Genomic DNA, 22,967 nt, shown 5'->3' with positions numbered 1-22,967 from the left:
GTGTATTCTACTAGATCAGTCTCACATCAGAATGACACAGTCACACTTGTACTTATGGCTCCCCAGTGTATTCTACTAGATCAGTCTCACATCAGAATGACACAGTCACACTTGTACTTATGGCTCCCCAGTGTATTCTACTAGATCAGTCTCACATCAGAATGACACAGTCACACTTGTACTTATGGCTCCCCAGCTGTATTCTACTAGATCAGTCTCACATCAGAATGACACAGTCACACTTGTACTTATGGCTCCCCAGTGTATTCTACTAGATCAGTCTCACATCAGAATGACACAGTCACACTTGTACTTATGGCTCCCCAGTGTATTCTACTAGATCAGTCTCACATCAGAATGACACAGTCACACTTGTACTTATGGCTCCCCAGAGTATTCTACTAGATCAGTCTCACATCAGAATGACACAGTCACACTTGTACTTATGGCTCCCCAGTGTATTCTACTAGATCAGTCTCACATCAGAATGACACAGTCACACTTGTACTTATGGCTCCCCAGTGTATTCTACTAGATCAGTCTCACATCAGAATGACACAGTCACACTTGTACTTATGGCTCCCCAGTGTATTCTACTAGATCAGTCTCACATCAGAATGACACAGTCACACTTGTACTTATGGCTCCCCAGTGTATTCTACTAGATCAGTCTCACATCAGAATGACACAGTCACACTTGTACTTATGGCTCCCCAGTGTATTCTACTAGATCAGTCTCACATCAGAATGACACAGTCACACTTGTACCTATGGCTCCCCAGTGTATTCTACTAGATCAGTCTCACATCAGAATGACACAGTCACACTTGTACTTATGGCTCCCCAGTGTATTCTACTAGATCAGTCTCACATCAGAATGACACAGTCACACTTGTACTTATGGCTCCCCAGTGTATTCTACTAGATCAGTCTCACATCAGAATGACACAGTCACACTTGTACTTATGGCTCCCCAGTGTATTCTACTAGATCAGTCTCACATCAGAATGACACAGTCACACTTGTACTTATGGCTCCCCAGTGTATTCTACTAGATCAGTCTCACATCAGAATGACACAGTCACACTTGTACTTATGGCTCCCCAGTGTATTCTACTAGATCAGTCTCACATCAGAATGACACAGCTACACTTGTACTTATGGCTCCCCAGTGTATTCTACTAGATCAGTCTCACATCAGAATGACACAGTCACACTTGTACTTATGGCTCCCCAGTGTATTCTACTAGATCAGTCTCACATCAGAATGACACAGTCACACTTGTACTTATGGCTCCCCAGTGTATTCTACTAGATCAGTCTCACATCAGAATGACACAGTCACACTTGTACTTATGGCTCCCCAGTGTATTCTACTAGATCAGTCTCACATCAGAATGACACAGTCACACTTGTACTTATGGCTCCCCAGTGTATTCTACTAGATCAGTCTCACATCAGAATGACACAGTCACACTTGTACTTATGGCTCCCCAGCTTATTCTACTAGATCAGTCTCACATCAGAATGACACAGTCACACTTGTACTTATGGCTCCCCAGTGTATTCTACTAGATCAGTCTCACATCAGAATGACACAGTCACACTTGTACTTATGGCTCCCCAGTGTATTCTACTAGATCAGTCTCACATCAGAATGACACAGTCACACTTGTACTTATGGCTCCCCAGTGTATTCTACTAGATCAGTCTCACATCAGAATGACACAGTCACACTTGTACTTATGGCTCCCCAGTGTATTCTACTAGATCAGTCTCACATCAGAATGACACAGTCACACTTGTACTTATGGCTCCCCAGTGTATTCTACTAGATCAGTCTCACATCAGAATGACACAGTCACACTTGTACTTATGGCTCCCCAGTGTATTCTACTAGATCAGTCTCACATCAGAATGACACAGTCACACTTGTACTTATGGCTCCCCAGTGTATTCTACTAGATCAGTCTCACATCAGAATGACACAGTCACACTTGTACTTATGGCTCCCCAGTGTATTCTACTAGATCAGTCTCACATCAGAATGACACAGTCACACTTGTACTTATGGCTCCCCAGCATATTCTACTAGATCAGTCTCACATCAGAATGACACAGTCACACTTGTACTTATGGCTCCCCAGTGTATTCTACTAGATCAGTCTCACATCAGAATGACACAGTCACACTTGTACTTATGGCTCCCCAGTGTATTCTACTAGATCAGTCTCACATCAGAATGACACAGCTACACTTGTACTTATGGCTCCCCAGTGTATTCTACTAGATCAGTCTCACATCAGAATGACGCAGCTACACTTGTACTTATGGCTCCCCAGTGTATTCTACTAGATCAGTCTCACATCAGAATGACACAGTCACACTTGTACTTATGGCTCCCCAGCGTATTCTACTAGATCAGTCTCACATCAGAATGACACAGTCACACTTGTACTTATGGCTCCCCAGTGTATTCTACTAGATCAGTCTCACATCAGAATGACACAGTCACACTTGTACTTATGGCTCCCCAGTGTATTCTACTAGATCAGTCTCACATCAGAATGACACAGTCACACTTGTACTTATGGCTCCCCAGTGTATTCTACTAGATCAGTCTCACATCAGAATGACACAGTCACACTTGTACTTATGGCTCCCCAGTGTATTCTACTAGATCAGTCTCACATCAGAATGACACAGCTACACTTGTACTTATGGCTCCCCAGTGTATTCTACTAGATCAGTCTCACATCAGAATGACACAGTCACACTTGTACTTATGGCTCCCCAGTGTATTCTACTAGATCAGTCTCACATCAGAATGACACAGCTACACTTGTACTTATGGCTCCCCAGTGTATTCTACTAGATCAGTCTCACATCAGAATGACACAGTCACACTTGTACTTATGGCTCCCCAGCGTATTCTACTAGATCAGTCTCACATCAGAATGACACAGTCACACTTGTACTTATGGCTCCCCAGCGTATTCTACTAGATCAGTCTCACATCAGAATGACACAGTCACACTTGTACTTATGGCTCCCCAGCGTATTCTACTAGATCAGTCTCACATCAGAATGACACAGTCACACTTGTACTTATGGCTCCCCAGTGTATTCTACTAGATCAGTCTCACATCAGAATGACACAGTCACACTTGTACTTATGGCTCCCCAGCGTATTCTACTAGATCAGTCTCACATCAGAATGACACAGTCACACTTGTACTTATGGCTCCCCAGTGTATTCTACTAGATCAGTCTCACATCAGAATGACACAGCTAAACTTGTGCTTATGGCTCCCCAGTGTATTCTACTAGATCAGTCTCACATCAGAATGACACAGTCACACTTGTACTTATGGCTCCCCAGTGTATTCTACTAGATCAGTCTCACATCAGAATGACACAGTCACACTTGTACTTATGGCTCCCCAGTGTATTTTACTAGATCAGTCTCACATCAGAATGACACAGTCACACTTGTACTTATGGCTCCCCAGTGTATTCTGTTACGGTACCAACAGTGTACCAAGGGTTAATACCAGATGAACAATGTCCTGCATAGGGAATCAGCAATTCACAACCCAGCCAGTTTCAGGTTTAAAACAGAATGTCTACTTTATTTGAAGGCAGCACACAGATTTATACACCCTGGCTTCAGGTTACAAAGGGCATTGGTTTAACAGTAAAGCAAACATATGAACAATGCATCAAACCTCTAACAATTGTCTATTCACAGGTAAAACAGATTAACATATTAAGTTAATTAACTAGGGAAGAACGTTTACTCAGACAATCTGATGTTGGGCAGTCTAGTTAACATAATCACACAAGGACACAATCAGTTTACCCAGACAGACTCCTGAGACACAATCAGATCTGAAACATACATAGAATACATCTTATTACTGAATATAGGAACAGTTCTTATTAGCTATAAAGTCTTTTATGCCCACTTGGCTTATAGAGTCACAATTGCTCCCACAAGGGGCACTCACACCCTGTACCCATCCTGTATTTATGGATACAGGGTGACATAGACATAAGACAGAGTTATGAAAGTACATGGGGTGTCCAGCATATAAAATTCCATATTTCCATGCAGTCTCTGGGTATCCTTAAGCCCATGTACCTCCAGCCCAAAGAATGTTCCATAACAGGCCCTCCAATGTACAGTGGCGAGATTGGTTTTGTCACATCTCTCCCCTTTTCCAAACAGACTAACAGGGTATCTGACCTCCTGCCGGTCAGTGCCCTGGTTAGTCCAGCAACCCACCCATAAAACACAATTAGTAGTACAGCCCACCCACAATAAATGGTTACTACACCTGAGTACGGGGAAAACTTGTCCATGTCCAGGTACCTCACCACAGCTGTGTGGGGGACTGGTACGCTGAATTGGTGGGTTGCGAGGTGGGCAGAGACCAGCTGTACTCTGCCCGGGTGCCAGCACTACCATGGAAGTAGCCTGGTGGGAGCCTGGTTGCTGGAGGGGGAGACCGACTGTCTCCCCTTTGGATACATAGCTGTGCTGCTGGAGGGGGAGACCATTCGTCTCCCCTTTGGCTAAACAGCCGTGTTGCTGGGGGACAGGACCAACTGTCCCTACCCCTTGTAACGCAGCCTGCCGCTGGGGAATGGAGTCTGGGCTCCCAAAGTCAGGCTCTGCAAAGGACTCCCATAACAAGCCAGGACCATCAAACTCCTCTCCCTCTGGTTTGTCATGCTCGGCTGTCCAGGGTATATAATGTGCCATATACCACCAGAGCGCCTGGTAGGCATGTCAGTTTGCTGGGACAATCCATCTGGATTCCCGTTATGAGAGAGAATTCCTGTCCATACAAACAAGGGTTCAAATTCCTCAGTGCCCAGACCAGGGCCAAACAGTCCTTCAAAATCCCATCAGCTTCTTTACGAGTTTTCTGTACCTGCTCTTTATAGGTATCCACAATCCCTTCATACTGACATAGGGTGCCCTTGAGTTGCTGCACCTCACTATGAGCCAGCGTCAGCTTCTCCTCAAGTGTCGCTAAGTTTGTCTTTAAGGTTTCATGTCCCACTCTCAAGCTGGTGTTTTCTGCAGTCTGTCGGTGCAGCTTGTCTAGCAGAGATTCACGTTCTAAACTTGCTTTTTCCTCTGCGCTCCTCTTCTCCTTCATCAGCGCATTGTAACGGGACCTCCACATATCAATAGCGGATAGAGATTTACTGAGCTCATCGTCCTGGGGCTTAGCAGCAGGTGGGTCAGTCTCTGCTGCATGGATCTGGGCACGGGTAGTCACAGAGTTAACATCAGCGGGACCCATAGGAGCGTAGGCAGAAACAAGGGGGGCCAAGTCATTTCCAAGAAGAACATCAGCAGGTAAGTCCTTCTTGACCCCCACATTCACAGGTCTAGCGCCCACTCCCCAATCCAAATGTACCCTGGCAACAGGTAGGCTGAACACATCACCCCCTGCTAACCTCACAGCCACAGTGTCTCCCGTGTACTGTTTCTCAGACACCAAGTTCTTTTGAAGCAAGGTCATGGTAGCACCAGTATCCCGTAGACCACTGACCTTCTTCCCATTCACTTTAACCAGTTGCCGGTTATTCCGATGGGCAGCTTGCACAAGGTCTGCCTCATGTAGGATGCTCCAGCATTCTTGCGCCTCTACGTAGCGGGCCGTAGGCTGAGGATTACGTGGGATTCCGCCGGCGGGTCTTCTCCAGGACTGCGCTTGGTTCGCTACGTTTAGGGGACACTCTGGTCTTTTGTGCCCTAGTTGCTTACATCTAAAGCAACGAATAGGTTGTGAGTAGCACCGCAAATTGAACAGGGCTCTCTGAGGGTAGTTCGTGGCCGGAGGCCGTGTGGTATAGCGGTGCGCCGGGGTTTGGTAACTGGCAGCTGCTGGGGTGACTGGGGGTCTGTACTCCACTCTAGCAGGGGGCTTAGTGGTAGCAGTGTCCAGTTTGCGGGCATCCGTATACTCATCTGCCAAGCGAGCCGCTTCCTGCAGGGTGGAGGGTTTACGGTCCCGAACCCACTCTCGAACTCCTGCGGGTAACTTGTCGAAGCAATGTTCCAACAGGAATAGCTGCAGCACCTCTTCCCCAGATATGGCTTGGCACCCCGCTATCCAGTGAGCTGCTGTGCGGTGCACCTTACATGCCCACTCAAGGTAGGAATCTCCAGCTAATTTAACAGTGTCTCTGAACCGCCTCCGGTATGCCTCCGGTGTAACCGCATACCTGGAGAGCAGAGCCTCTTTTACAGTATTATAATCCCTGACTTCCTCATCTGGAATGGCCCGAAAAGCCTCTCTGGCCCGGCCGGATAATTTTCCAGATAATATCGTGACCCAGTCCTCTGCGGGTACCTTGTGTAGTGCACATTGCCTCTCAAAATCCGCAAGGTACCCATCAATCTCTCCTTCTGTTTCCAGGAAGTTTTTAAAAGCTGCAAAATTTACTTTTCTCTTTTCCATCTTAGTCAGTATTGTAATAATCCCCCTCTTCCTGAGGTTACTGGCTTGTGTAGTTGCTCTTCTGGGCGATAAGGTTCATTCCGTCGCTGCCACCAATGTTACGGTACCAACAGTGTACCAAGGGTTAATACCAGATGAACAATGTCCTGCATAGGGAATCAGCAATTCACAACCCAGCCAGTTTCAGGTTTAAAACAGAATGTCTACTTTATTTGAAGGCAGCACACAGATTTATACACCCTGGCTTCAGGTTACAAAGGGCATTGGTTTAACAGTAAAGCAAACATATGAACAATGCATCAAACCTCTAACAATTGTCTATTCACAGGTAAAACAGATTAACATATTAAGTTAATTAACTAGGGAAGAACGTTTACTCAGACCATCTGATGTTGGGCAGTCTAGTTAACATAATCACACAAGGACACAATCAGTTTACCCAGACAGACTCCTGAGACACAATCAGATCTGAAACATACATAGAATACATCTTATTACTGAATATAGGAACAGTTCTTATTAGCTATAAAGTCTTTTATGCCCACTTTGCTTATAGAGTCACAATTGCTCCCACAAGGGGCACTCACACCCTGTACCCATCCTGTATTTATGGATACAGGGTGACATAGACATAAGACAGAGTTATGAAAGTACATGGGGTGTCCAGCATATAAAATTCCATATTTCCATGCAGTCTCTGGGTATCCTTAAGCCCATGTACCTCCAGCCCAAAGAATGTTCCATAACAGGCCCTCCAATGTACAGTGGCGAGATTGGTTTTGTCACATATTCTACTAGATCAGTCTCACATCAGAATGACACAGTCACACTTGTACTTATGGCTCCCCAGCGTATTCTACTAGATCAGTCTCACATCAGAATGACACAGTCACACTTGTACTTATGGCTCCCCAGTGTATTCTACTAGATCAGTCTCACATCCGAATGACACAGTCACACTTGTACTTATGGCTCCCCAGTGTATTCTACTAGATCAGTCTCACATCAGAATGACGCAGTCACACTTGTACTTATGGCTCCCCAGTGTATTCTACTAGATCAGTCTCACATCAGAATGACACAGTCACACTTGTACTTATGTCTCCCCAGTGTATTCTACTAGATCAGTCTCACATCAGAATGACACAGTCACACTTGTACTTATGGCTCCCCAGTGTATTCTACTAGATCAGTCTCACATCAGAATGACACAGTCACACTTGTACTTATGGCTCCCCAGTGTATTCTACTAGATCAGTCTCACATCAGAATGACACAGCTAAACTTGTACTTATGGCTCCCCAGTGTATTCTACTAGATCAGTCTCACATCAGAATGACACAGTCACACTTGTACTTATGGCTCCCCAGCTTATTCTACTAGATCAGTCTCACATCAGGTACTTATGGCTCCCCAGTGTATTCTACTAGATCAGTCTCACATCAGAATGGCACAGTCACACTTGTACTTATGGCTCCCCAGTGTATTCTACTAGATCAGTCTCACATCAGAATGACACAGTCACACTTGTACTTATGGCTCCCCAGCGTATTCTACTAGATCAGTCTCACATCAGAATGACACAGTCACACTTGTACTTATGGCTCCCCAGTGTATTCTACTAGATCAGTCTCACATCAGAATGACACAGTCACACTTGTACTTATGGCTCCCCAGTGTATTCTACTAGATCAGTCTCACATCCGAATGACACAGTCACACTTGTACTTATGGCTCCCCAGTGTATTCTACTAGATCAGTCTCACATCAGAATGACACAGTCACACTTGTACTTATGGCTCCCCAGCGTATTCTACTAGATCAGTCTCACATCAGAATGACACAGTCACACTTGTACTTATGGCTCCCCAGTGTATTCTACTAGATCAGTCTCACATCAGAATGACACAGTCACACTTGTACTTATGGCTCCCCAGTGTATTCTACTAGATCAGTCTCACATCAGAATGACACAGCTACACTTGTACTTATGGCTCCCCAGTGTATTCTACTAGATCAGTCTCACATCAGAATGACACAGTCACACTTGTACTTATGGCTCCCCAGTGTATTCTACTAGATCAGTCTCACATCAGAATGACACAGTCACACTTGTACTTATGGCTCCCCAGCGTATTCTACTAGATCAGTCTCACATCAGAATGATACAGTCACACTTGTACTTATGGCTCCCCAGCGTATTCTACTAGATCAGTCTCACATCAGAATGACACAGTCACACTTGGACTTATGGCTCCCCAGCGTATTCTACTAGATCAGTCTCACATCAGAATGACACAGTCACACTTGTACTTATGGCTCCCCAGTGTATTCTACTAGATCAGTCTCACATCAGAATGACACAGTCACACTTGTACTTATGGCTCCCCAGTGTATTCTACTAGATCAGTCTCACATCAGAATGACACAGTCACACTTGTACTTATGGCTCCCCAGTGTATTCTACTAGATCAGTCTCACATCAGAATGACACAGTCACACTTGTACTTATGGCTCCCCAGTGTATTCTACTAGATCAGTCTCACATCAGAATGATACAGTCACACTTGTACTTATGGCTCCCCAGCTTATTCTACTAGATCAGTCTCACATCAGAATGACACAGTCACACTTGTACTTATGGCTCCCCAGTGTATTCTACTAGATCAGTCTCACATCAGAATGACACAGTCACACTTGTACTTATGGCTCCCCAGTGTATTCTACTAGATCAGTCTCACATCAGAATGACTCAGTCACACTTGTACTTATGGCTCCCCAGTGTATTCTACTAGATCAGTCTCACATCAGAATGACACAGTCACACTTGTACTTATGGCTCCCCAGTGTATTCTACTAGATCAGTCTCACATCAGAATGACACAGTCACACTTGTACTTATGGCTCCCCAGTGTATTCTACTAGATCAGTCTCACATCAGAATGACACAGTCACACTTGTACTTATGGCTCCCCAGCGTATTCTACTAGATCAGTCTCACATCAGAATGACACAGTCACACTTGTACTTATGGCTCCCCAGCTTATTCTACTAGATCAGTCTCACATCAGAATGACACAGTCACACTTGTACTTATGGCTCCCCAGTGTATTCTACTAGATCAGTCTCACATCAGAATGACACAGTCACACTTGTACTTATGGCTCCCCAGTGTATTCTACTAGATCAGTCTCACATCAGAATGACACAGTCACACTTGTACTTATGGCTCCCCAGTGTATTCTACTAGATCAGTCTCACATCAGAATGACACAGCTACACTTGTACTTATGGCTCCCCAGTGTATTCTACTAGATCAGTCTCACATCAGAATGACACAGTCACACTTGTACTTATGGCTCCCCAGTGTATTCTACTAGATCAGTCTCACATCAGAATGACACAGCTACACTTGTACTTATGGCTCCCCAGTGTATTCTACTAGATCAGTCTCACATCAGAATCACGCAGCCACTTGGCCTTTACGAAATGTTATCTTTTATATATATTTGCCGAAGCTACATTTGTCTGCTACTTGGTCATTAATGTTCCTGCCTTAAAATCTGAAATTTACCATCACTTTAAGACTGGTGCAATGCAAAATATATTAGTGTACAAGAAAAAACGCAGAATTATTTTGTTTAAAAAGTGTAATAATATACTGTATATTTTATAATCCTACTTGCTATCTTCTGTTCCGCCGCCCCCCTTTTATTTCCTCTGGCTGGGCTGTGACATAGAGAGCAGTCCCACCCACTCACTACATAGGCTTCCTAACGGCTGGACTTTGAATGTCATATGACACACAAACTGATTGGACGATCATTGGAATTGTCATAACATAAAAAAGAGTTCATCCCAATGGGCCGGCATAACATTGTACTATGGGCATGTATTTAACCCTTTTCATGGATAGATTAAAATAAAAAGTATAAGACATCTGCTTAGCTAAAGTTTACCATCACTTTAGCTTCTTCAGCTTGGGTATTAGATCGCACATTTGATAGCTAAGTGCACTGTCACCTGGTAAATTACCTGGTAAATGCATTTCTTATGTAGTGGCGAGAGTCCGTGAGATCCACCATATTCAGTTGGTTGCAGTACTAATCTGCACTTAATTTACTTTGCTTTGATTTTTCCAACTTTTCTATTATTCTCCTTTCTTGGTCATATGTTTGAACAAGGTATACAGGGAAGTGGGAGGGATTAAAAGCTTGATTTGATATTTTTTGCCTCCTCCTAGTGGACTGGAGTTTTATCCTACACGTCATGGCTCGTGGACTCTCGCCACCATGAAATAAATTACTTTATCAGGTAATTTATTTATTTTTTTTCTGCAGGAGACGTACATGAGAATATAAGAGATGAGTTCCCGGTGTATCCTTATTCACTGGACTGGGGAGAGGAATTAGATATTTCTAAAGCTCTTGGAGAGGATGAGAACACTGAACTGATGACAAAGACTGAGGGAGAAGATCATTTGGTAACAGAGGCTGTGATAGGCAGTAACCGGTGGGATGGAGCAAGCCAATCAGAGATTAGAGTTATTGTCACAGAGAAAAAACACTTTTTGTGCCTGGATTGTGGGAAAAGCTTCACGCGCAAGTCATCCCTTATCGTTCACCAAAGGATACACACTGGTGAGAAACGCTACGTGTGTACAGACTGCGGCAAGAGGTTTGGCCTCAAGTCCTCGTGGGTGAGGCATCAGAAGACGCACAATACACAGAAACTTCTATAACCGCTTTATATAGCCTCCAACCATTCATAGTTTCATATGTCTGTCCTAATACAGAGATACCAGTGCATGTCCCAATACAGAGAGACCAGTGCATGTTCCTATACAGAGAGACCAGTGCATGTTCATATACAGAGAGAAGTGTTCTTGTTCCTATACAGAGAGATCAGTAAATGTTCCTATACAGAGAGACCAGACCCTGTTCCTATATAGAGAGAAGTGTTCCTATACATAAAGACCAGTGCATGTTCCTATACAGAGAGAAGTGTTCTTGTTCCTACACAAAGAGATCAGTAAATGTTCCTTCCTATACAGAGAGACCAGGACCTGTTCCTATACAGAGAGAAGTGTTCCTTTTCCTATACAGAGAGACCAGGACCTGTTCCTATACAGAGAGATATGTGAATGTTTGCGTGGCCACTGCTGACTGTCCTTGTGCGCAACCCCTGCTGACTGTCCTTGTGCGTAACCCCTGCTGACTGTCCTTGTGCGTAACCCCTGCTGAATGTCCTTGTGCGTAACCCCTGCTGAATGTCCTTGTGCGCAACCCCTGCTGACTGTCCTTGTGCGTAACCCCTGTGTTACAGAAGCATTAGTTATTTTGTTGTGAAGAGCTTATTTCCCAGCAGCAATGCCTGAACCAGCAAGCCAGCGCCTAAGAAGGGCTCCAAGAAAACAGTAACCAGTATCATTTCATAAAGAGTTAACTCTTTTTTTTCAGCTTTTAGAAACTATTGTCTAATCACCTCTGGAGCCAGACTGCTAATTGATAAGATGAACTTGTAAACTTGTTATCTTAAGTACTGTAATCCTATTGTGGCCTGTCAAAGGACAGTGCTCTCTATCTAAATGTGTGATGGGGGATTTTGTGCTTCCCCCCCTCTCCCCCTGGGAGTGCCCTGTGTGCATGTAACCTTAATAAAAAGCAGGCTGGGCATCCCAGTCCTGAGTTCTTGTTTGACCCTCAATCGCAGCGTTGACTCGTTTTTGTGGGCAGAAGGGTATCCTAGCTGTACTGCAGCTAAGGGAGATTATTCTATATTTGCGAGACTCATATAGAATACTATGGAAAGCAGCTTCTCCCCTCTTTAGCAATAGGGATCCAGGCTACTAAGCGGTCCATCTCTCAGCGAGACTAAGGGTAACCGTAACATTTGGCGGCAGCGGCGGGATTTTCCTGGATTTCCTAGGAGAGGTACAGAACGGATGGAGAGCGCTTACGAAAAATTGAAGCGTACAACCCTAAAGGATTTACTTGAAAGCAGAGGGGGGTACGCCAGCAACCGGCCGAGGAGAGAGCTGATCGCAGAATTGACCGAACTGGATCAGAGCTTCACAATGGCGGAAACACCGACCACGATTAGTGACGAAAAAACCAGGATTGTTCGGGAAAGGCTCTCATTATACGGGCCGAACCCCTCCATGGAATTGGTACAGCAGTTGATGGCGGAGGCGGACGAGGATATACGAGAGACTCGAGCCCACGAACTCAACCTAGCGAACGCACACCGCAATGCTGAAGCCCCGCAGGTAATCATCCCTGTCGAAAATGCTGGGAGGCCCAAGATACCCTATGCGGCATTTCGACCCTTCCTAGAGAGCGAGACAGGGATTGATGAATATTTGGCGGACTTCGAAAGGCAATGTGCCCTGCACCAGATTCCCAACAGAGAGTGGCCCACGATATTGTCTGGGAAACTATCCGGGCGAGCCCTGGAAGCCTTTCGTACTCTGGGTGCTGAGGAAGTGACACAGTATGAGCTAGTTAAGGAGACACTGTTGCGACGGTACGCTGTAACTCCGGACACGTATCGCCGACAGTTTCGGGGCACGGAAAAGAAGCCTAACGATACCCATATGGAATGGGCGCACCGAATGCGGAGAGCGGCAAATCACTGGCTGAGCGGATGTAAAGCGGTGACTGGGGAGGAAATTTTACAATTGTTTCTCTTAGAACATTTTTATAATGGCATGGAACAGCAAGGGAAGGAATGGCTGCGAGACAGGCGGCCTTCTACCTTAGAAGAAGCAGCCAAATTGGCCGATGAACATTATGACTCCCGTCTTCACGAACCCATGAACTACCGAGCTCCAGCACGGGTCGAACCCAGAGAGGTTTACCGTGCACCCCCTCGTGCTGAATTCCGAGCCCCGGTGCCCACAGGGCCCGTCCGACACTCAGGACCACCCAATAACAGCTCTGAGCGTCCCAGACCGACTTGCCACCGATGCAAGCAACCAGGGCATTTCATGGCTAGCTGCCCCCTTAATACGCACCAGACACCCAGGAATTACAATTACCCCTCTGGGTCCTATCGTCCGGCCCGGGCCCTCTGTGTTAACCAAGAGGCCCCTATGGAGGGATATGTGGGGCCGCTTCACGAGGCAGACCCTGTATATGCTGCCTCAGATAACCGCCAGCACCATCGGCAGAGGGTATGGCTCGAGGGGCGATCTACCGAGGGATTGAAGACACAGGGGCTACTATCACGCTGGTACAGAGTCATTTGGTGCCAGAGCACAAGCGATCCGGACAGACTGTGGCCGTTAGAGTGGCGGGGGGGGATGTGTACAAAATTCCAACAGCTAAAGTGCATCTTGATTGGGGAGCGGGAAAGGGGGCTGTGAACGTGGGCCTAATGGATAATTTACCTGCCGAAGTACTACTGGGCAACGATTTGGGCCCCATGACTTCTGCCTATGCTCCAGTATGCAACAACGAGGCGGACCCAGTGACTACACGGGCCCAAGCCCGGATGGAGCGAGAGCTCTCACCAGTGCGGGAGACACAGGTAAGACCTACCCCGACCTTGCCTGACAGGTTAGGCCCCATACCCTGGGACACCCCAGATGCTTTCGAGGCAGAGTCTAAGACTGACCCGACCTTACAAAAGTACCGGGAACGAGCAGAGACCGGAGGGGGCGGGGCAGATAACGAAACATTCTTATGGGAAAAAGGGAAACTATACCGCTGGACAGAGAAAAGGGGACAGCGTAGGCGACAGCTGGTAGTGCCCCACAAATACCGCCAAGAAATCCTCAAAATAGGCCACGACATCCCCTTAGCAGGCCACCTAGCCGTTACCCGTACCCTACACCGCATTACTCACACGTTCTTTTGGCCAGGGGTGCACGCTGACGTTAGAACTTACTGTAACACCTGCGATGTGTGTCAACGAGTAGGAAGGCGAGGCGATCACCCTAAAGCCCAGCTAGTAAATATGCCCATTGTAGAGGAACCCTTCAGCCGGGTTGCTATTGACCTAGTGGGACCACTGGCTACCCCTAGTCCCTCCGGTAAGCGATACATTCTTACCGTAGTGGACTACGCTACCAGGTACCCAGAGGCTGTCGCCCTATCCAACATACAAGCGGATACGGTAGCGAATGCACTAGTACAGGTGTTCTCCCGGGTAGGATTTCCAAAAGAAATCCTATCCGACCGAGGCACCCAATTTACGGCTGAATTGACCCAACAACTCTGGCAGGTTTGCAAAATTAAGTCCCTCCTGAGCTCCCCATACCACCCCCAGACGAACGGGCTGTGTGAGAGGTTCAATGGGACCCTCAAGCAAATGCTCAAGACGTTCACTCAGGAATACCGAGACTGGGAACGCTTCCTGCCGCACCTCCTATTTGCTTATCGGGAGGTGCCCCAGGAAACGACAGGGTTCTCTCCCTTCGAGTTGCTCTACGGAAGAAAGGTACGGGGACCCCTAAACCTGATCCGGGAGCACTGGGAGGGAGAGATGGAGGCTGACGGTGTCCCCATTGTGCCATACGTGCTGGAACTCAGGGACCGAATGGAGCAATTAGCCAAATCCGTGCGGGCTAATCTCCAGTTGGCCCAGAGAAGACAGAAAGTATGGTATGATCGGGGGGCCCGAAAGAGAATCTTCACCATAGGACAAAAGGTGTTAGTACTTAAGCCGGTGAAGACAGACAAATTGCAGGCGTCCTGGCAGGGTCCCTACCAGATCGTAGAGAAAAGGGGAGACACCACTTATGTGATAGCTAGCTGCCACGACAACAATCTTAGAAAGACATTCCATGTAAACATGCTCAAGGAATATTTTGAGCGACCAGAGAACGTGACGGCCGTATGTTGTTCCCCTCAGGAAGACCCCGACAGTTTACCCATTCCAGACCTATTAGAAAAAAGCCTCCCCACAGGTATAGTGGCACAGGTTCAGATAGGGGACCGACTTAGCCCCACTGAAAGGGAGCAGCTCAACCAACTCCTCCAGTCCAAACACCTCGCCTTCTCTCCGAAGCCAGGGTACACTACTTTAACCACCCACCAGGTAGATACTCCGGGACAAGCTCCCTTGCGCCAGGCTCCGTACCGAATCCCCGAAGCAGTTAGGACAGGAATGAAGAAGGAGATCGATGAGATGCTCCAGCTCAGGGTAATTGAGCCCTCCGATAGTCCCTGGGCCTCCCCAGTTGTCTTGGTGCCCAAGAAAGATGGGACCACCCGGTTCTGCGTAGACTATCGGAGGCTCAATGAAAATACCGTGACGGACGCTTACCCTATGCCCAGGGTAGACGAGCTACTCGATCGTATAGCCAGGGGAAATTACCTGACCACTATTGACCTCTGCAAAGGTTACTGGCAGATTCCCCTGGCCCCGGAGGCTATCCCCAAGTCGGCATTCGTCACCCCATTCGGCTTATATCAGTTTAGGGTAATGCCGTTTGGGATGAAGAATGCCCCAGCTACATTCCAGCGCTTGGTGGATAGGCTCCTGGATGGCTTCCAGAGTTTTGCTTGCGCCTACCTGGACGACATAGCGATCCACAGTGAGTCCTGGGAGGACCACTTAGCTCATGTGGGAATGGTTCTGGATCAGATCCGGGCTGCTGGCCTGACTCTGAAGCCAGAGAAATGCCACTTTGGGATGGCCGAGGTACAGTACCTGGGTCACCGGGTGGGGTGTGGAAAGCAGCGACCAGAGCCGGCCAAAATAGAAGCTGTCGCCAATTGGCCCACCCCCATCACTAAGACTCAGGTCCTAGCCTTCCTGGGCACGGCAGGGTACTATAGACGGTTCGTACCAGACTACAGCACACTTGCCAAACCCCTGACTGACTTGACCAAGAAGAACTTACCTCGACAGGTCCTGTGGTCTCCCCACTGTGAAACGGCTTTCCAGGCTCTCAAAAATGCTCTAATTAACGCTCCTGTCCTGGCGGCCCCAGCCCTTAACAAACGTTTTATCGTCCATACAGATGCTTCCATGTTCGGGCTGGGAGCCGTCCTCAGCCAAGTAGGCGAAGATGGAGGGGAGCATCCAGTTGCCTACATCAGCCGGAAGCTCCTGCCCCGCGAAGTCAGCTATGCAGCGGTCGAAAAGGAGTGTTTGGCTTTGGTGTGGGCATTAAAGAAATTGACTCCCTATTTATATGGTCAGGAGTTCACTCTGGTCACCGACCATAACCCGTTGGTGTGGCTGAACCGGGTCTCTGGAGATAACGGCAGGCTATTACGTTGGAGCTTATCGTTGCAACCCTTCAATTTCACCATTACTTACAGACCTGGGAAACAGAATGGCAACGCCGACGGGTTGTCCAGACAAACCGACCTCAGCCCCGCATAACCAGCGGTCTGGACAGCCTTAGTCTGCCCCGAAAAGGGGTCAGACCGTGTCTGCCAGAGTGTTCCACAGAAAGGGAGCACTGTTACAGAAGCATTAGTTATTTTGTTGTGAAGAGCTTATTTCCCAGCAGCAATGCCTGAACCAGCAAGCCAGCGCCTAAGAAGGGCTCCAAGAAAACAGTAACCAGTATCATTTCATAAAGAGTTAACTCTTTTTTTTCAGCTTTTAGAAACTATTGTCTAATCACCTCTGGAGCCAGACTGCTAATTGATAAGATGAACTTGTAAACTTGTTATCTTAAGTACTGTAATCCTATTGTGGCCTGTCAAAGGACAGTGCTCTCTATCTAAATGTGTGATGGGGGATTTTGTGCTTCCCCCCCTCTCCCCCTGGGAGTGCCCTGTGTGCATGTAACCTTAATAAAAAGCAGGCTGGGCATCCCAGTCCTGAGTTCTTGTTTGACCCTCAATCGCAGCGTTGACTCGTTTTTGTGGGCAGAAGGGTATCCTAGCTGTACTGCAGCTAAGGGAGATTATTCTATATTTGCGAGACTCATATAGAATACTATGGAAAGCAGCTTCTCCCCTCTTTAGCAATAGGGATCCAGGCTACTAAGCGGTCCATCTCTCAGCGAGACTAAGGGTAACCGTAACACCCTGCTGACTGTCCTTGTGCGTAACCCCTGCTGACTGTCCTTGTGCGTAACCCCTGCTGAATGTCCTTGTGCGCAACCCCTGCTGACTGTCCTTGTGCGTAACCCCTGCTGACTGTCCTTGTGCGTAACCCCTGCTGACTGTCCTTGTGCGCAACCCCTGCTGACTGTCCTTGTGCGTAACCCCTGCTGAATGTCCCTGTGCGCAGCCCCTGCTGCCTGTTCTTGTGCGCAGCCCCTGCTGCCTGTTTTTGTGCGCAGCCCCTGCTGTCTGTCCTTGTCCGCAGCCTCTGCTGCCTGTTCTTGTGCACAGCTCCTGCTGCCTGTCCTTGTGTTCAGTCCCTGCTGCCTGTCCTTGTGTTCAGTCCCTGCTGTCTGTCCTTGTGCGCAGTCCCTGCTGTCTGTCCTTGTGCGCAGTCCCTGCTGTCTGTCCTGGTACATAGCCCCTGCTGCCTGTCCTTGTGCGCAGTCCCTGCTGTCTGTCCTTGTGCGCAGTCCCTGTTCCCTGTCCTGGTGCGCAGCCCCTGCTGATTATCCTTGTGCGCAGCCCCTGCTTATTATCCTTGTGCGCAGCCCCTGCTTATTATCCTTGTACGCAGCCCCTGCTGATTGTCCCAGTTTGCAGCCCCTGCTGATTGTCCCCGTGCACAGCCCTTGCTGATTATTCTTGTGTGCAGCCCCTGCTTATTATCCTTGTACGCAGCCCCTGCTGATTGTCCTCGTGCAGAGCCCCTTCTGACCGCACCCGTGTGCAGCCCCTGCTGACCGCCCCCCTGCGCAGATCCTGATGACCGTCTCCGTGTACAGCCCATGCTGACCGTTCCTCTTCACAGCCCCTGCTGACCGTCCCCCTTCACAGCCCCTGCTGCCTGTCCCTGCTGTTTGTCCTTGTGTGCAGTCCCTGCTCCCTGTCCTGGTACACAGCCCCTGCTGCCTGTCCTTGTGCGCAACCCCTGCTGATTATCCTTGTGCGTAGCCCCTGCTGATTATCCTTGTGTGCAGCCCCTGCTTATTATCCTTGTGCGCAGCCCCTGCTTATTATCCTTGTGCGTAACCTCTGCTGATTATCCTTGTGTGCAGCCCCTGCTTATTATCCTTGTGTGCAGCCCCTGCTTATTATCCTTGTACGCAGCCCCTGCTGATTATCCTTGTGTGCAGCCCCTGCTTATAATCCTTGTGTGCAGCCCCTGCTTATTATTCTTGTACGCAGCCCCTGCTGATTGTCCCTGTGCGGAGCCCCTGCTGACCGCCCCTGTGCGGAGCCCCTGCTGACCTCCCCCATGCGCAGCCCCTGCTGACCGCCCCCCTGCACAGACCCTTCTGTCCATCCTTGTGCGCAGCCCATGCTGACCGTCCCTCTTCACAGCCCCTGCTGACCGTCCCCCTTCACAGCCCCTGCTTACCGTCCCCTTCACAGCCCCTGCTGACCGTCCCCCTTCACAGCCCCTGTTGACCGTCCCCCTTCACAGCCCCTGCTGACCATCCCTGTGCACAGCCCCTGCTGACCGTCCCTGTGCGCAGCCCCTGCTGACCGTCCCTATGCGCAGTTCATGCTGACGGTCCCATGCTTCAGGGTTATCCATGCTACATGATCTTCCACTACATTTCATTTTCCCCCATTTGCAGTACAATAGAATATTGTGATTTCTTGGTCTCTGTATCTAGATTTGAGATACTTCTCTTGTTGTTGTTTACACTTTATACAGATTTACATATTTATTAGTTAATAACATTTTGGATTTTATTCCCAGCTCTTTAGAAAAAATAAAAATAAAAAAATGATTATGTATTCCTGTGTCTCAATGCCAATCTAGCTAGCTGTCCCCAGGTCATTGCCACACTTTTATGTTATCTACTGTGTAAGGCACTCTGTTTTATATGATCAGCTCTCACCTAACGCCTATAAAAGGCAAACCGAAAGTGTTAGGGGTCTTCCGGTAGCCATATCTTGTCTACTGCTGACCTTTTATAGCTTCCTGTGCTTGGCCTTGTCTCACCCAGCCCATTTATTTTCCTTCGGTACTGTAATAGTTCAGCAGTTACTTGATATAAAAATTTATGGATGTCACATCAGAGGAACAGTAAGGATGAATAACACAGTGTTCCTTTAATGAAATGATAATCTCTGCCAATTCCTTAGTGAATAATAAATAATGAGGCTTATAATTACTATCCACTTAGAAGGCAATTTCAAGTAAGTTATTATGCTATATGAGCCAAGTAGGGAAAGGTAGTATCATCAAATGTTTGATCTGTCATTAATGATTAAATACAAGGCTAACGGTATAGTTCACACATAATAACATAGGCTTCAAGTTATAAAGTACTTTATTAGGAGTAAAAGTGAATCAGACCTGAATCCGGCGTCTGGAGGAGCGTTTCTCATAACACGCTGTTACCTGCTGCGTCTCTGTGAGGGAGAGCTGACCGGGCTGTAGCTGATGACGTCAGCTGTATTCACGCTGAGTGCGAGTAAGCGGTAGCGCTCTGGAACATGAGCAGGTTACAGCTGGGAAGCGGCTAGAGTGTGCGTCCAAGGCAGATTGGATGGTTTACCTGCTCACAGGATTCAGATGCAGATAGCGAGGTAAGTAAGGTAACGGTGACAAGTGTCAAGTAGTGGTCTCACTGAAGAGGCAAGGCTGGAACAAAACTGAGTTCGATCAAAACTAACTCCACTTAGAGAGGAGCAAGTAGAAAGGAAGTCAAATGCAAGAGATCAACTTCAATTAACCAGCAAGGTGTGGTAGTAGGAGGTGTTCCTTTATAGGAAGCACCTTAAAGGCACAGTAAATTAACATAACTACCTGAAACCCTTACATAGCCCCCCTTCAAAAGAACCACAGCGAGGTTCAAGGCCTAGGGCGATCTGGGTTACGTCTGTGGAAGAGGGAGACAAGCCTAGGAGCATTAACATTGGAAGCGGGCTCCCATGAATCCTCCTCATGACCATAACCCTTCCAATGGATTAGGTAAAATAGAACACCAGAGTGAAGTCTAGAATCCAGGACACTGTGAACTTCATAGTCCAAGTCTGGATTAACTGCGAGTGTGGAATCACTTGTGCCATCGAGTGCGACAGGTGTGTCACAAGGCTTGACCAGGGACACATGAAAAGTAGGATGTATCTTGAGGTAGGATGGTAGTTGTAAAGTCACCGTTGTTGGGCCATTAACTCGGGTTATCGAGTAAGGACCAATGAAAAGCTTCCCCAATTTCCTACAGGGATACGTCAATCTAAGATGTTTAGTAGATAGCCAGACTCGTTGGCCCACAGTGTAATGGGGGGATGGTCGTGCCGAAGATTATAGTACCTACATTGCGAGGTTTGAGCGAACTGGATCTGGTCACGTATCGATGAGTAGTTTGTTGCAATGTCATTAACTAAGTCATTCACCTGTGGGCATGGAGTTTCAACTTTGGGCAAGAGAGTGAAATTAGGGTGCAATCCATAATTTACGTGAAATGGTGAAGTTCCAGTAGTAGAACTTTGAGTATTGTTATAAGCAAACTCGGCCAGGGGCAGGTAAGTGGCCCATGCATCTTGTTGATGGGAGCAAAAACAGCGCAAGTACTGCTCAAGCCACTGATTTACCCTCTCTGTCTGACCGTTCGTTTGCGGATGGTAGGCAGTGGATAATTTTTGTTCAATATGAAGTGCGGTACACTGATTCCTCCAGAATCTAGAGGTGAATTGGGATCCTCTATCGCTAAGGACTGTTTTAGGTATCCCATGAAGTCGTACAATGTTCTTAATAAATAGATCACAGGTTATCTTAGCAGTGGGTAGGGAGGTGATAGGGACGAAGTGTGCCATTTTCGAGAAAAGATCTGTCAAGACTAATATGGTTGTATAAGTGCAAGAAACTGGTAAATCCACGATAAAGTCCATCGAAACTGCTTCCCAAGGTATTCGTGGAACTGGTAGCGGTTGTAGTAATCCCACTGGAAGTTGTCGAGAAGGCTTAGTTGTAGCACATACGATACATTGTGAGAGATATTGTTTTAGATCTTGATGTAAAGTCGGCCACCAGTAAGACCTTTTAAGCAACTCAGTGGTTTTGTCTCTGCCCATATGTCCAGCAAGAGGTGAGTCATGGACCGTTTTAAGAACTGAAAGTCTTAAGGAAGAAGGTATATATAACTTCCCATCTTTGCAAAGGAAACCGTTAGAATCTTGGACAAGATCTAAATGTGGAACTGAGGAATCCTTAGCGATAGCATCCTTCAACTCAGAGGAGAAATCTGATATAACTCCCAAAATGCAGTGCCTCGGAATGATAGTCGCAGGAGTATTGGGGGTTTCTGGTTTCGTATCACGCCTGGAGAGAGCGTCAGCCTTGCCATTCCTTGAACCAGGTCTATAGGTGATAATATAATGGAAACGGGAGAAATACAGACTCCAGCGTAACTGTCTGGAAGATAAAGTCCGGTTGGTTTGCAGATATTGCAAGTTCTTATGGTCTGTATATATTACAGTTGGTTGTGCAGCCCCCTCTAGCAGATGTCTCCAATGGTCGAAAGAAACTTTTATCGCCAACAATTCCTTTTCACCAACAGGATAATTCAATTCTGCTGGTTGCATAAGTCTGGAGAAAAAAGCAACAGGGTGCAGAGGATCCTGAAAAGATTTTCGTTGGGAAAGAACTGCGCCTATGGCGAAATCCGATGCATCAACTTCCAGAATGAACTGTTTCTCTAAATCAGGGTATTGCAGGATAGGTGCCGAGGTGAATCTACGTTTTAGTAAGTCTAATACAGTTTGCATTTCCTTTGTCCATATAAAAGCTACGTGCAATTTAGTGAGTTCAGTGAGTGGTTTGGTGATGGAAGCAAACCCTGGAATAAACTTTCTATAATAATTTGAAAACCCCAAAAACCGCTGCACATCCTTCTTGGAGTTGGGCACAGGCCAGTCGAGAATTGCTTGGACCTTATCACCCTGCATCTTAATACCCTCAGGGGTTATATCATAACCTAAGAAGGTTATATTGTTTGATTCAAAGATACATTTCTCCATCTTAGCATATAAGTTGTTTTTACGTAATCTGGTTAGTACTTCTTTTACATGAATTCTATGTTGATCAAGATTCTGAGAATATATTAAAATATCAAGATAAACGACTACAAAGACATCTAATATATCCCTGAAAAGGTCATTAATTAAACACTGAAATGTTGCTGGGGCATTGCAAAGACCGAATGGCATCACTGTATATTCGAATAGCCCGTATCTAGTTCGAAAAGCAGTGAGCCATTCGTCGCCAGCTCTCATTCGTATCAGATTGTAGGCTCCTCGAAGATCCAATTTTGTGAAAATCGAGGCCCCCCTTAATCTTTCTATTAACTCAGGTATTAGTGGGAGTGGATACCGATTTTTCCTAGTACGCTTATTTAACTCCCTGTAGTCAATAATGGGTCTCAATGTACCATCTTTGTTGGTAACGAAAAATATGCCTGCACCTGCTGGTGATGTGCTAGGTCTTATAAAGCCT

The 22,967-nt window shown here is 47.0% G+C and overlaps 1 protein-coding gene across 1 annotated transcript in view; it reads left to right on the top strand.

The window, feature by feature from the left end:
- LOC128662506 (zinc finger protein 271-like) overlaps positions 1-11,916 on the top strand; it is a 454,586-nt gene extending 442,670 nt beyond the window's left edge. Inside the window, exon 6 of the mRNA XM_053716285.1 lies at positions 10,823-11,916. Coding sequence (XP_053572260.1) covers positions 10,823-11,223 — 401 coding nt within the window. The 3' untranslated portion in view covers positions 11,224-11,916. The remainder of the gene's footprint in view (positions 1-10,822) is intronic.
- The last annotated feature ends 11,051 nt before the right edge of the window (positions 11,917-22,967 follow it).

The sequence above is a fragment of the Bombina bombina genome, chromosome 6 (assembly GCF_027579735.1).
Source record: "Bombina bombina isolate aBomBom1 chromosome 6, aBomBom1.pri, whole genome shotgun sequence".
Taxonomy (NCBI): domain Eukaryota; kingdom Metazoa; phylum Chordata; class Amphibia; order Anura; family Bombinatoridae; genus Bombina; species Bombina bombina.
The sequence above is the reverse complement of the archived record's forward strand: the minus strand, read 5'-3'. Positions and strand labels throughout refer to the sequence as shown.